Source organism: Cavia porcellus, unplaced genomic scaffold, assembly GCF_034190915.1.
Source record: "Cavia porcellus strain 051 isolate PalLab524CR breed Dunkin Hartley unplaced genomic scaffold, mCavPor4.1 scaffold_22, whole genome shotgun sequence".
Classification (NCBI taxonomy): Eukaryota; Metazoa; Chordata; class Mammalia; order Rodentia; family Caviidae; genus Cavia; species Cavia porcellus.
The window spans coordinates 26,205,122-26,218,354 of NW_026947505.1; the positions used below are offsets into that span (position 1 = coordinate 26,205,122).

Genomic DNA, 13,233 nt, shown 5'->3' on the forward strand with positions numbered 1-13,233 from the left:
CACAAACCATCAAATCACGAAGAGCGTGGGGGGAAATAATTCAAGCTTTGAAAGATAATAATCTCCAGCCAAGATTGACATATCCTGCACAACTATCCCTGGAAATTGATGGAAAAACGAGGTGCTTCCAGGATAAAGAGGAACTAGGGGAATATGCAACCACCAATTCAACTCTACAGAGGATACTGCAAGATATTCTAAAAAAGAAAAATACGAAGAATCCAGAAGTAGCGGCAGAGAGGCCACAATGAATGGAGCAGAAAACAAAATGAAGAAGACAAACTGACAACTAATGACAGAAAAAGAGCTCAACAGAAATGAGGCAGAGAAGATTGGATGATAGGAACAGCTATTTTGGAGAAAATGACGTCTTAAGAGGTAATACTGATTTAGTATCATCTTGTTTTGAAGTCTCAGCAAGCTTTTGTTCTTCTGTCTCCATTGGTCTAAACAGGTGGTATCTTATTGGATTTTATTATATATGATAGTATAAGCAAAACCTTTTATAGAAAAGGAGATTATACCAAAACCATTGTTCATTTTCTGTTAGTTGATTCTAAATACCCTGTAATACTGTCATTCTCTTAAATGGTTTTACATTGTTTTGATATATTTGATGCTACAGTATACGAAGTTATACTCAAAGATTTCAAGGAAAGAGACAATATGGCAACTACTTTTATGTCGGGATAATCTTGTGGTGAAACACTATTTTGCTTAAATGGTTATGTTTTGATCTGCGCTGATTTGCTGTTATGCCCTCTTTTATCTCAATCTCCATTTTATTATTTACTCTTTTTATCCTTTTAATTAAGGGAAAAATAAATTTAAAAATAGCAGGATATATTATAGTAACCCACTTTGACTTTTCATTATCTTGATTTAAAGCCCTGTATTCCTCTCACCATCTTGTTTTGACTGAGTTTCCTCTATTCTGTTTTGCTTGATAGTACCAGGTTCGAAAGTTTAGGCAACAGCTGTGAAGATAGTGGGATTCATTATGACGCCCATTCTGGTTGACTATTATCTACTTTTGAAGACCTATAAGGTCTCCAATGTTTTGGTTTTGTTGGTTTTGTTCTTTACTGTTTTGTTCAATTTTATTATAACTAATGATATAGGCAATTCTATAGAGATAGCAGGAGGCATTATGGTAACCATTGTTGATCACCTAGTATTATGCTTTTACATTATCTATTATGTCCACCCTTTTGATTTGACTGACTGTTCTGTTATGTCACATTTGGTTCTACTCTCTTCCAAAAAAGTAATAAGAACTGTAGGAGCAACAAAATCCAAAATGTGTAATTGTCATTGTACAAGAGAGAGGAAAAGAAAGTGCTCTAAACAATATAACTGCATGTATATTTAAGTGTATAAGATAGATAATGATATTACTCAGTTTTGTTGAATCATTGAACAGAACTGTTTGCAGTCTCACTGTTGGAATGTCCACTTTATAAGCTTTAATTTTGTAACTTGAACAATTATTTCTAAGATGACAAAATGTAATCCATTAACCAGTGATTTCCTACTGTTTATTTTTTTCTGTAAATCTGTATAACTTGTACCCTTTCTCTGCCTTTTTTTCTTTTTCTCCTTAAATAAAAATTTAAAAAAAAAGAGAGAATAGCAAACATACATTATCAGACACGGTACCAGTGGACATAGAGAGATATCTTTGGGACCTCGTAGACGAGTTCAAAAGGGAAATATTTAGCCAAGTAAAGCAAGATATAAGAAGATTAATAAAAGAGATGCTAAGCACCCCTTAAGCAGACACAGACAGAAGAAGGGAGGAACTCAAAGGAGAGAACCATTTGATGAAGAATATAAAGAAAATAATAGAATACATGAAGCAGATTCAAAGAGATTACCAGGAAATTAAAAACTCTACAGAAAGATGGCAAATCTGCTTGAAAGAAACTAAGGATAGATTATCCAAACTGGAGGACAGTTTTGCAATGTGAGATTATGAAAGGAAAAACTTTTTAAAAATAACAAGAGAACAAGCAGTAACAATACAAAGGCTAGAAGATGACAAGAGGATCTATAACTTGAGAATAAAGAATGTAAATGAAGAAGCAGGGGTACAAAGGAACTACAGAGGCTATTCACAGAAATAATTAAGGAAACACAGGAAAAGGAAATGATATTTTGATGTATGAGGCATACAGAACTCCAGCCACCTACAATCAAAACACAGCTACACCCAGGCACATAATAATCAAGATCCCAGAAATTCAATATAAGAACAGAATATTAAAAGCTGTTAGAGACAAGAAACAGATAACCTATAAAGGAAGGCCCATCAGAATAATGGCATACTTCTCAACACAAACCATCTAGTCAAGAAGAACCTGGAGTGAAATATTCCAAGCCCTGAAAGAAAATAACCTCCATCCCAGATTGATATACCCTGCTAAACTGTCTCTAGAAATTAAATGGAGAAACAAGATGCTTCCAAGACAAAGAGGAACTTGGAAAATTTGCAACCACCAATCCAACTCTACAACGAATACTGCAGGGCATTCTAGAGAGAGAGAAAAGTACTAGGATTCCAGGAACAGTGGCAGAGAAGCCTCAATGAATGGAACAGAGAACAGAATGAAGAAGATAAGCAGACAACTGATGGCAAAAAAAAGAGCATAACAGAAATGAGGCAGAGAAGGTTGGTTATAATCTCTAATATAGATGGCCTGGATACACTAAATTAAAAAAAATAAAAAAGAACCACACATGGAGTAGATCAGGAGGCAGGGTCCACCGAGATGCTATTTATAGGAAATATAATTAACATGAAAAAGAGTATATGGACTGAAAATCAAAAGTGAAAAAACAATGCTCTATGTGACAGAGAACCAGAGAGTAATAGGGGCAATGAGACCAGTATTTGTGGATAGGTTGGAAAGACAGGCTTTAATAGGTAAAGGAATATAATTAGGGATCAAGTCCAGGAGAGAGAAGGTTGGGAACTACTTAGGTAAATAGCAGGTCCCTCCCACACACACACAATTTAAAACCAAGGGTCTTGGTTTTAAAAATGCACAGTGTACCCTGGGGAAGTGAAAGGGGAGGAAGAGTCTATGATATATATTCTGGTTTAATAACTGCCTGTTTTTGAAGTTTTATACTATATACAAAGTTATGTTTTTATTAATACTGTTATGTACTGATATATTCAATTATACTATGTCTGATGATACAGCCAATTCTATTGACGATAACAAGAGACAACACAGGAACTATGGTAGAACTCCTTGTACAATGGTTTTATATGTCTTTTTCGTTTCATGTGTTTATAGGAATATGTTTTGTTTTGTCTTGCTTTGTTTTGTTTCTCCTTCTAATATAGAAAGGATAGAAATACATGTTAAGACTCATGCATGTATAGAATCTATAAACAGTTATGAGAACTGATCTTATGACACATGATGAAATGAACAGATACTCTGAAGAAAAAGAGACACTAAAGTACCCAGTGCTGATCCTAGCGTGTCATAATGTGAAACCCAGCAATAGTATTATTCTTTGTTCAGAGTGATATTAGCCTGCTTGGGTTTGTTCAGTCTCAACATAATTGAAGATATGGATAACTCCATGTATGTTTAAGTGTACAGGATTGATAACCATATTTCTAAGTTTTTGTTGGATAGCTGAACAGAACTGGCTGCAGTCTCACTGTTTGAATCCCACTTTATATGCTCCACTTTAGTATGTTGAATAACTATTTGCAAGAGGACAATCTGTAATCATCAACTAGTGATTTCTTACTGTTTATTTTTTTCTTTTAAAATATGTATTATTTCTGCCCATTTTCTGTTTTGTTTAGTCTTTCTTTAAATAAAATTAAAAAAAAAAATAAACTAAACAGGAATAATAATGTGAGCTATTTGAGATCTCATGTATCAGGCACTGAAAAACACTGTGTTGTTACTTCACAAGACCATATGGCAGAAATTATGACCGCCATTTTTGTCTAAGAAAGCACAGGTCAGAGGGGCTAACTATTTCACAGTGACACAGCTCATGGACACAATTGCCTATGTGCAAGAATTTCCCCACCACCACCCAGCCCTGTAGTTTTGTAATCAGGAAAGACAAAATGTCTCTAAAACTTTTCTGTACCAGGATTCACTGAAAATAACTGAAAACACATGTAATACGCACTGCTTATAATGGTGGTCATTTTGAATTGTATAAGATATATAACTGATTGCTTCCCAATATCAAGTATTCATGAACTTCCAAAGATCACAGAAGTATACTATCCTATCTCCTTAAAGTTACATAACCTTGTAACTAGTGAATATAGGCAAAAGAAACGTGTCACTTCCAGGCTAAGCACTTAACTACAGGAGTTTGACTCTCTAGGCTTCTGTTTCCTTGCCCCCTTAATCTGGGAAACTCGTCTTGTCACAGTGGTGCTTCACAATCAAAGTAACCTGAGATGCTGGCCAACATATGGAGAGCACCTTTCCAAGGTCCAGTGTGTATGTGTTTAAGGTACAGATTTGGAGCATTTCTTCCCCCAGTACTGGTGAATGAATCCAAGGCCTTCGTATTAACCTACATCCCCAGCCGTTTTTATTTTTTGAGACAGTGTCTTGCTGAGTTGCCCAGGTGGGCTTGAACTCATGATCCTCCTGCTTCAGCCTCCCAAAGTATTGGCATTTCAGGTGTGGGCCGGCCATGCTCAGCTGGAGATTGTTTTTTACTGCACCCTAATTCCATCTATCCTCGCTAACAAGATGGTGAGAATTATAAAATAGACCTAAATATGTTCTCATGCCCCTTGTAGCACCATTTGGTTAAAACAAAGTTTAAAAATCTTAAGAGCCTGGATAAGAAGGAATAGGAATTCTGCAACTGAACTCTAAAAACTTCACAACTACTTAAAACAACTTAATGATCACCTTTTCCACTTTCAGGGAACTTGGTAAATCAGTTAGTCCCTTTATAGGACAATGTTCCTTGGAGAATCAGAACATTTTTAGATTCAGAAAAATATTGTAGTGTAAGAGCTCTAATAAGCACATAAAGGGACATTTTTAATGGAAGGATTATTGCCCTATGTCTATTTGATAACATTCAACTAAGAAGCACTGGCTTGGTTTAGAGAGCAGATAATGACAGCCTGTTGATATATGCAAGAACCCCAAGATGTGTTTGAATACGCTATATTAATTTAAATATTCAATGACTTTAGGAAAGCTAACATGCATTTTAAAATCTGTTTTCCATTTTCTAAGCTCTTAGTACTGGTAGTATTTAAGTAAAAGATAAACACCATTACCTTCTTTTAAACTCTTACTGGATCACACCTACAAATTCCAGAATTGTATTGTGAAGTCAACTGATTTAGGAATTGTGGCGAATCACTCAAACTGCTTCAGCTCAGGGGCAACTAAGGACACCTAAGGATGTAACTCCACTTCTCTAGCACAGGCATATACTGGGATAGTTACGTAACCATGACTGCCAGGCAAACATGCATGTGCTGGTTACAGCACTATGTAAGAATGTGAACATGAGACAACAACCTGTACAAGAACTGTACAATAAAGACGCAGGTGGCTCTTGATCTTGTTCTTATTCTGGTTTTCTGTTCTGCTCCATGCTGCCTGCTCCTGTTGCTGATGTCTTGCACACATGCATTTTTAACCTTGGGATTTCACCTGTGAAAATCTCTCTTGGGCCCCTGAGTGGGCTCACAACTGGTGTAGACAATGGGACACTGTAGTGAATGATGCTGTGTTGGCTGTGGAAATAGTGTCCAATGATGAGGGAGAGCACTGGGGAATGGCTGATAAGCAACCCTGGTCTCTCCATGACTACATGTGGTCACCTGCTTGGCAGCCTGGAAAGCCCTGGAGAACTAGGAAACAATTAGTTTGGAGCCTTGCAAGACTTAGAAGTGACACACAAATTCCTCCCCCTCAATAGTGCGATGGATGAGTTGGTTGGCTGTTTTTTCACTTTCTTCTCCTGCATAAATCAAAAAGTGGATGGCCTTGTCTGGCAAGTAGACTAGGTGCAGCAGATAAAAGACAACCTTGAGCAACAGCTGGCTCTGCAGAGTTCATGCTGCAAGGCACGGGAAGCATTGCCTCCTCCAAAAATGCCTCTAGACACATGTTCTCATGTCCGAGAAAACCCCCAGAAAATGTCCTGGTTTTGCACACAATGCTGGCCATTTATCAAAAAGTGGAGCTATAGGAACCCCTAGCCCAGGGAGGACTGGGAGGGCTGCCTAGCTCTACCCACTCACAGTGTACATGACTATATAGCCATGGAGCTGTGGGAGCTGGCAAAATGATTGAAGCAGAAGGTGGGTGAAACAGTGCTTACATAGGCGCTACACTATGGCTGTGGGACGATGGGGCTGATAACATGCAGTTAAACCCACAGGAGATGTCCCAAACAGCCAGCATAGCCAGAAGCCCCTCTTGAGATGGGTTCTGCAGGATGTTCAGAGGACGGCCCCAGAAGCAGGTGATCAGACTATGATAAATGTTTGGGAGAATCCAGGTGACCTGCTACATATAATGGGCACGCAGCAGATGATGTCTGCACTGCAGTGCCATAGCCTAGATGAGGAACTGCTGATGGCACACATCAAGGATATTATCTTGGCAAGTGGGACAGTGGCAGCCCTTCTAGCCCCCTTTACAGATCACCTGATCTTTGATGCTGATGATGCCTTGGTCAGGCTGGGAGACGTAGAAGTGAAGCACCACACTAAGGTGAGATCGATAAAAACTGAACTGGCAAAGGACAACAAGGGGGACTCCAGGCAAGTAGGGCAGTCCCCCCAGGTACAGGCTATTGGGCCATTGAAGATCAGTTGGCGCCAGATTTGGACGGACCTGCTGGCTGCTAGCCCAGCTACAGATAAGTTAGATGGGCAGCCTTTGGATGTGTTGCTGACTCCATGGAGGCAGTTAGGCCCTGAGCAGCAATAACAGCCAATGAGCCAGAAGGCCAAAGCAGCTCCAGTGAAGCAAGAAGTGACACTGGTCTCCTTTTTTTCTGATTAGGAAGCACTGAAGTACTCAGGTCTTGGGGGGTCCCAGGAGACTGGAGGCCACATGTGGAACTATTTACTGGTCCCCAAAGACTCTGTAGTATGTACTAGCATTGATGGGTACCAGAGCTGAGTCAATACTAATATATGGAAATCCAGACCATTTTACAGGATCTACTGCATGCACAGGATACAGAGGTCACATCATGGTCTAGAAGATCCAGGTAATTTTGGGTATTGGGTGCTTGCCCCCATGCCTGTATGATGCTTGTTTCCCTGGTTGCTGAAAACACACTGGAGGTGCACATACTGACTGGTGCTCAGGTAGACACCACACAGGGTTAATTCCTGTTGTGAATTTGTGTACTCTTAGCCACTCACATCATACACTTCTGTCACGGGCCACATGAGTTGTGTGCATGAAGCAGTACTGGCTGCCTGGCAGTCTTAAAAAGATAGGACTGTCTTGAAATTGGAAAAAGCAGGGATAATACTCCCTGCACAGAGCCCTTCAGTATGGCCCATGCAGAAGCTAGATAGATCATAGTGGATGACAATAAAGTCTTACCCCGATGCTGGCAGTCAGGATCAATTTGCCTTCACCCAGGACGGCAGGCAATGGGCCTTCCAAATGTTGACCCAAGGCTATCTGCATAGCTCAACTTTGTGTCATGGACTGGTAGCCCAAAACCTGACTACTTGGGTCAAGCTACACTGTAGTACTGTTATGTACTGATATTATGTCAACCTGATTGCCTTGCAGCTTTGAAAGCCACTGTACACAGTTTGAAGGAAGTTTTGTTGGCCTGAGGGTGGGCCATAAATGAAGACAAGGTCCAGGGATCTAGCTTGTCTGTCAATTCTTGGGTGTTAAGACCAGACCCACGACAGTACACCAATTACAGGTGTGTACGTGTTTGCTAGGTTTTTGGTAGATGCACTACACCTCGTTACCTTGCTGTGTTCTCTATACAGGATGACCAGAAGGGGTACAACATGGGGCTGGCCAGATCTAGAGGAAGCTGCTTTTCAGGACTCAAATAGGGCTGTTGCATAGGTGCAAGCCCTATAAGTCACTGACCCTCATCTGCCATTTATGCTAACTATCAGTATGGGTGATGATGGATTTGACTCAGGCCTGTGGCAAAAACCCAACACTGGTGGGTTTTGTTAACAGTTGCAGAAGTTCTTTTATTCCAACTGATAAACAGCAACAGTGTACACTGCTCTGCATGCCTCTGAGAAATCATGGGACAGAGGGCTGGTATGGATGTGAACAGCCCACCCCAAGAGTAGAGTAGCACAGGCCCCTACTCTCATGTTTTGGGGGATATACCTCCAATAGTGGCCTTTCTCTTGGCTAGCCTGCTGGTAGCCAAACTAGCAATGCTTTAGACACTCATGATATACATGGCCCAGGATCATATCTGGGTGGATGAGCTACAGAACATGACCTCAAGTCCCCATAAAAGAGAAGACAGACCTCCAGCTGACACTGGACATACTAATGGGTCTAGCTATGACCCAACTCTACAATGGACCGCAGTCGCTGTCCCACCCTGTACGGAAGTATTCTGGTTTGAAACTAGAACAGGAAGGTTGAGCCAATAGCCAGAGTTGCAGACAGTGTGATTGCTTGTGATACATGATGAAGGCCCCCTAAGTAAGTGCACAGACAATTGGGTCATCTTGGGACTGATGTCCTATAAAGCACCATCCTTTAGAGGGTGCCGATCTGCAGTGAGATGTATGAGATTGTGGCCAAAAAGCTGACCATGCAAAGTATCATGGTTCAGGACATAGACCCTTCCTCACAGGGAAATGACTTAACAGGTGCACTGACCAGGTATTGTAATGGTTGACCACTATGAACAGAGAATAGTGTCCGACCAAACACAGACGGCTGCATATGGGATGCCATATAGCATATGACCAGGGGCAATGACCACAGATCTAGACCTCCAAGTTGAAGCTGATGCTCAACATATAGCCCAGGCCTTATGTTATATTCCAGCCTTTGTTGTTGCTTATGGATGAAATTACTCAAATGAAAAAAGTGGTTTTGCAAAACCACATGGTTCTTGATTTTTCGACATGCACTTGCACCCTGTTACATATAGAACATTTTATAGAGCATTTTGAAGGGGTGGGCTATTGAGGAACCATTCAGACTGCTTCAAAGCTCAAGGGTGTCTAAGGTCATCTGAGGACATGACCGTGCTTGACTAGTGCAGGCATCCAGTGGGATAGTTATTGACCATGACTTAGCACAGGTAAACAGCACTATGTAAGAGTGTGACCATGAGACAACAACCTATGTACGAATTATACAGTAAAAGATGCAGGTAGCTCTTGCGCTCACTCTCACTCTGCCTCCCTGCTCCGCTCCATGCTGCCCGCTGTTGCTGTTGTCTTACATATGTCTTTAACAACAAGACCTCACCTGCAAAAATCTCCCTTGGACCCCCTGAGTGGGCTGACAGGAATAGAAAGTGAACTATAATTTTCTGAGAATACAATCCTTCAAGTACTGATTTAATGGCTCAGTTCTTATGATGATTAACAACAGGACACAATTCAAAAGCAAAAGTTCCTATCAACCTGAAGTAAACTGAGCAGTAAGAATGGCCCAGAAGCCTGTAACAGCCAAGGCCCACAGTACTGCTAACACCTCCCCTAATAAGAATGTGCCTTGATACAATAAACATAACAGGTCAGGTTCTCAGAGGCAGTTCTAAAATGTTTTTATTAAGTCAGACTTTATTTTTGGCAAATGAAAAATTCAGGGATGTGTCCTTTTCCTACCAAATCAGTGACAGTACCATCTCTGTTAGGCTTCTTTCTAAATAGTTTTCTACTTTATTGTATTAAACATAACAGCTACAATCTGATTATTATTTTCATATCTTAACTCAAATGATTGTGCTTCAAAGGTGTGCATGTACATACAACCTACATGCAACTGCAGCCCCCATTTTGGGACCCCTTTTTAATGACTTAGCTGATACAGTGTCCCAGGATAATGAAGGCAGCCACAAAATGGATCCATTACAAAAAGTACTTCTTTGTATATATACTTTTACATTGTAAAGAAAATTATAACTTTTTAAATGGCACATAAATGAACATAGCTATAGCATTTATTTAATAAAAATTAGAACATTACTAATACTGTATTTATTTCTAGACCAGATGGCACTTACACACTTACATATACTTATAATACAAGTACATCAGAGAAACTAGGTATTTTCTTGGATGTAGTCACTTAGGAATTATAAAAAGGTTAAGTACCATCAGCATATATAGTACAATCTCATATCTACTATCTTATCTTCAATAATTTCAGAATGATGGCTTTGGATTTTAAAACTTAAGCTTCTCCTGAATCTCCCAAAGGGTTTCTGCACTCTTTTTCAAACGGGCCTCCTCTTCAGGGGTCAGCTTTATCTTTATAAGATCTGATATGCCATTTTCTCCCAGGATACATGGAACACTGAGGAATACTTCTTTATCTATTCCGTAGAGGCCCTTAATTAGGGTGGAAACTGGATGTGCTCTCCTTAGGTTCTTCAAAATACTTTCCGTCAAATCAGCTACAGATAGGCCAATGGCCCAAGAAGTGTAACCCTTCCTTTTAATAATTTCATAGGCACTGGTGATCACTTCTTTGTGAACATTTTCCCACTGCTCAGGATCTTTATTAGTTCCTATTGCCATGTTCAGCTTTTTTAGAGGGACACCAGCGATGTTCACTCCACTCCACACTGGAACACTTGAATCTCCATGTTCTCCAAGAACCCACCCATGACAGCTTTCAGAGTGGATACCAAGCTTTTGGCCCATTAAGAAACGGAAACGAGCAGTATCCAGATTACAACCACTTCCAATAACACGGTTTTTGGGGAGTGCACTTAGTTTCCAGGACATAAAAGTTAAGACATCCACTGGATTGGAAACGACAATCAGTTTGCAGTGGGGGCTGTACTGCACGACAGTGGGAATCATTAATTTAAAGATGGCTACATTTCGTTGGACTAAATTGAGGCGTGATTCTCCTTTTTCCTGGCGTGCACCCGCTGTGATAATCACTAGGCTGGAGTTGGCGGTGACACGGTAATCTTTGCTGCAAATGATATTGGGCATTTTCACGAAAAGGCTGCCATGTTGAAGATCCATTACCTCGCCCTTCAGTTTATTTTCACTAACGTCCACAAGGGCAAGTTCGTCAGTCAAGCCTTTTAGCAAGATGCTGACAGCGCAGGCCATGCCCACAGATCCGGCTCCTATAATGGAGACTTTACTGTGACAAACGGGCTTTTCCAAGGTGAAATTCTTTATAAGCTCACCCTTCACGGTTGCCATTTTGGACACAGGTGTCAAGGTCCAGGGGCTGCTGAGGGGCACTGCATGCCAGGGCCGCAGAGCCACTCCTGGGCCCCAGAAACTCACCCCCGCTGCACTTGCTCTTGGCAAGGCCCGCAGAATGCCTGTAGCCCAGTTCATGGCTGCTCAGTCAAGAGGAGGAAGGAGGAAAAGTGGCAGAAACCCACAGGCAAGATCTCGGAGGCATAAAAGCAGCCGTTTGACCGTTGAACTCTACTGCGCTGACGCAACTGGAAACCCCGCCCCCTCCTGGCCCCGCCCCCATCCCGGCCCCCGCCCCGGCCCGGCCCCGCCCCCAGCCCGGCCCCCTGCGGCTGAGTGGGCACCAGCCTGGCTTTGCTTATCACCGCAGCACACAGACGTCTAAGTCTTCCTTAAGTTAGTCAGACTGGTGCGTCCTAAAAGGCTTCCTCTCCAACAAGGGAATTCTGGAGTTTTACAATCACTTCCGTTTTTGACATATGTAACGGCCCAACACAGATTTCTGGCATTATTAGTTTTCTATTCTTACTATGCATGCCAAGTGAGAATGCTTCTATCAACTACAGATGAAAATAACATTAAAATTTGTGCCGCAAAGGTGCACATACAGTACTTTGACTATAGTCTCCTACCATTTGCCAGTATCATGGGATAAATGGGCTCCTGTTTTCCAGTGTATCCAGCTGAAGTGCCTTTTATTTAGGAAGGATTTTATTCACTGCCTTAACTGTGACCCACACCTGGAGAAATCAGTGCGTGCTTACCAACTGGGAAGCCTGTGTTTTACTGCAATACTGAACACTCAACTGAGAGAACACATCTCTTTTTGGTCATACCAAAGAAAAGCCTGTGATCCTGTCTTCTTTAAGAATAACTGCTCAGGGGGCTGGGGATTTAGCTCAGCAGCATAAGAACCTGCCTTGCAAGCAGGCGGTTGTGAGTTCGATCCCTGGTACCGATTTAAAAAAAAAAACAAAACAAAACAAAAAAAAGAATAACTACTCAAGTAGAAAGATGGTCACATAGCCCTCTATTAAACTGAAGGTATCTTTTAAATATTCTTGAAATGACAGATTTTTAATCAATCCACAAATCAGATTATTGATTTAAATAGTGAAATAACATTACTTAGCTAATACAACGTGGCATCAGTATGTCTTACCTTTTCTGCATTTTTCTGGGCAGCCTTGTGAACTTTCTTTCTTTATTAAGACATGTAGTTCAGGCTGGGCTTGAACTTACTATGTAGCCCCGGTTGGTCTCAGACTCGAGGCACTTCTTCTGCCTCAGCATCCCAAGTGCTGAGATTACAGGCCTACATCATTATGCTTGGTGTAAATTATTTCCTTTCAAATTTCTAAGGAAATGTAAACTTCACATCTGATGAAATGCACTGATAAACTCAATAAACTACAAAAGCTCAAATTAAATAATGCTTCTTCCTTTCTCCCAACTTACCAAAATTTTAACCATATAATGATTGCTCAAACTGCTGCCTTTTGTTCTAAGATGTTATGCTCTCCCAGAATGGGGCTTCTTGGTACACATAGCACTTTCATAATCAGCAAGAACAGTTCAGTTTTATGATTATTAAATCCTGACAAAACTGATCATCTATATTCAGGATTTGAAAAGCTACTATCATTCTTCCTGTCACTGAAATGTCATCCAGGGAAAGAGGGACAATAAGCACAGGAGCTAGTGAGGGATGAGGAAAGTATGACACTTGGGGAGGTTCAGGCAGTCCTGTTTTAGCCTGGTTTCATATGCCTCCAAAAATAGGAATTTTCTCCACAAACAGACTTATAGTAGCCATCATCAAATTAAAAACAAATTTG

The 13,233-nt window shown here is 40.8% G+C and overlaps 2 protein-coding genes across 4 annotated transcripts in view; both read right to left on the bottom strand.

Annotated features, from left to right (window-relative positions):
• Positions 1–13,233, bottom strand: part of Tmem242 (transmembrane protein 242) — a 39,123-nt gene that overhangs the window by 7,657 nt on the left and 18,233 nt on the right. The gene's annotated exons all lie outside the window — the stretch shown is intronic.
• Positions 1,538–11,652, bottom strand: Ldhal6b (lactate dehydrogenase A like 6B). The gene has a single exon (XM_063232945.1). The coding sequence runs from the start codon at positions 11,531–11,533 to the stop codon at positions 10,394–10,396; it is 1,140 nt and encodes a 379-aa protein (XP_063089015.1). The 5' UTR covers positions 11,534–11,652; the 3' UTR covers positions 1,538–10,393.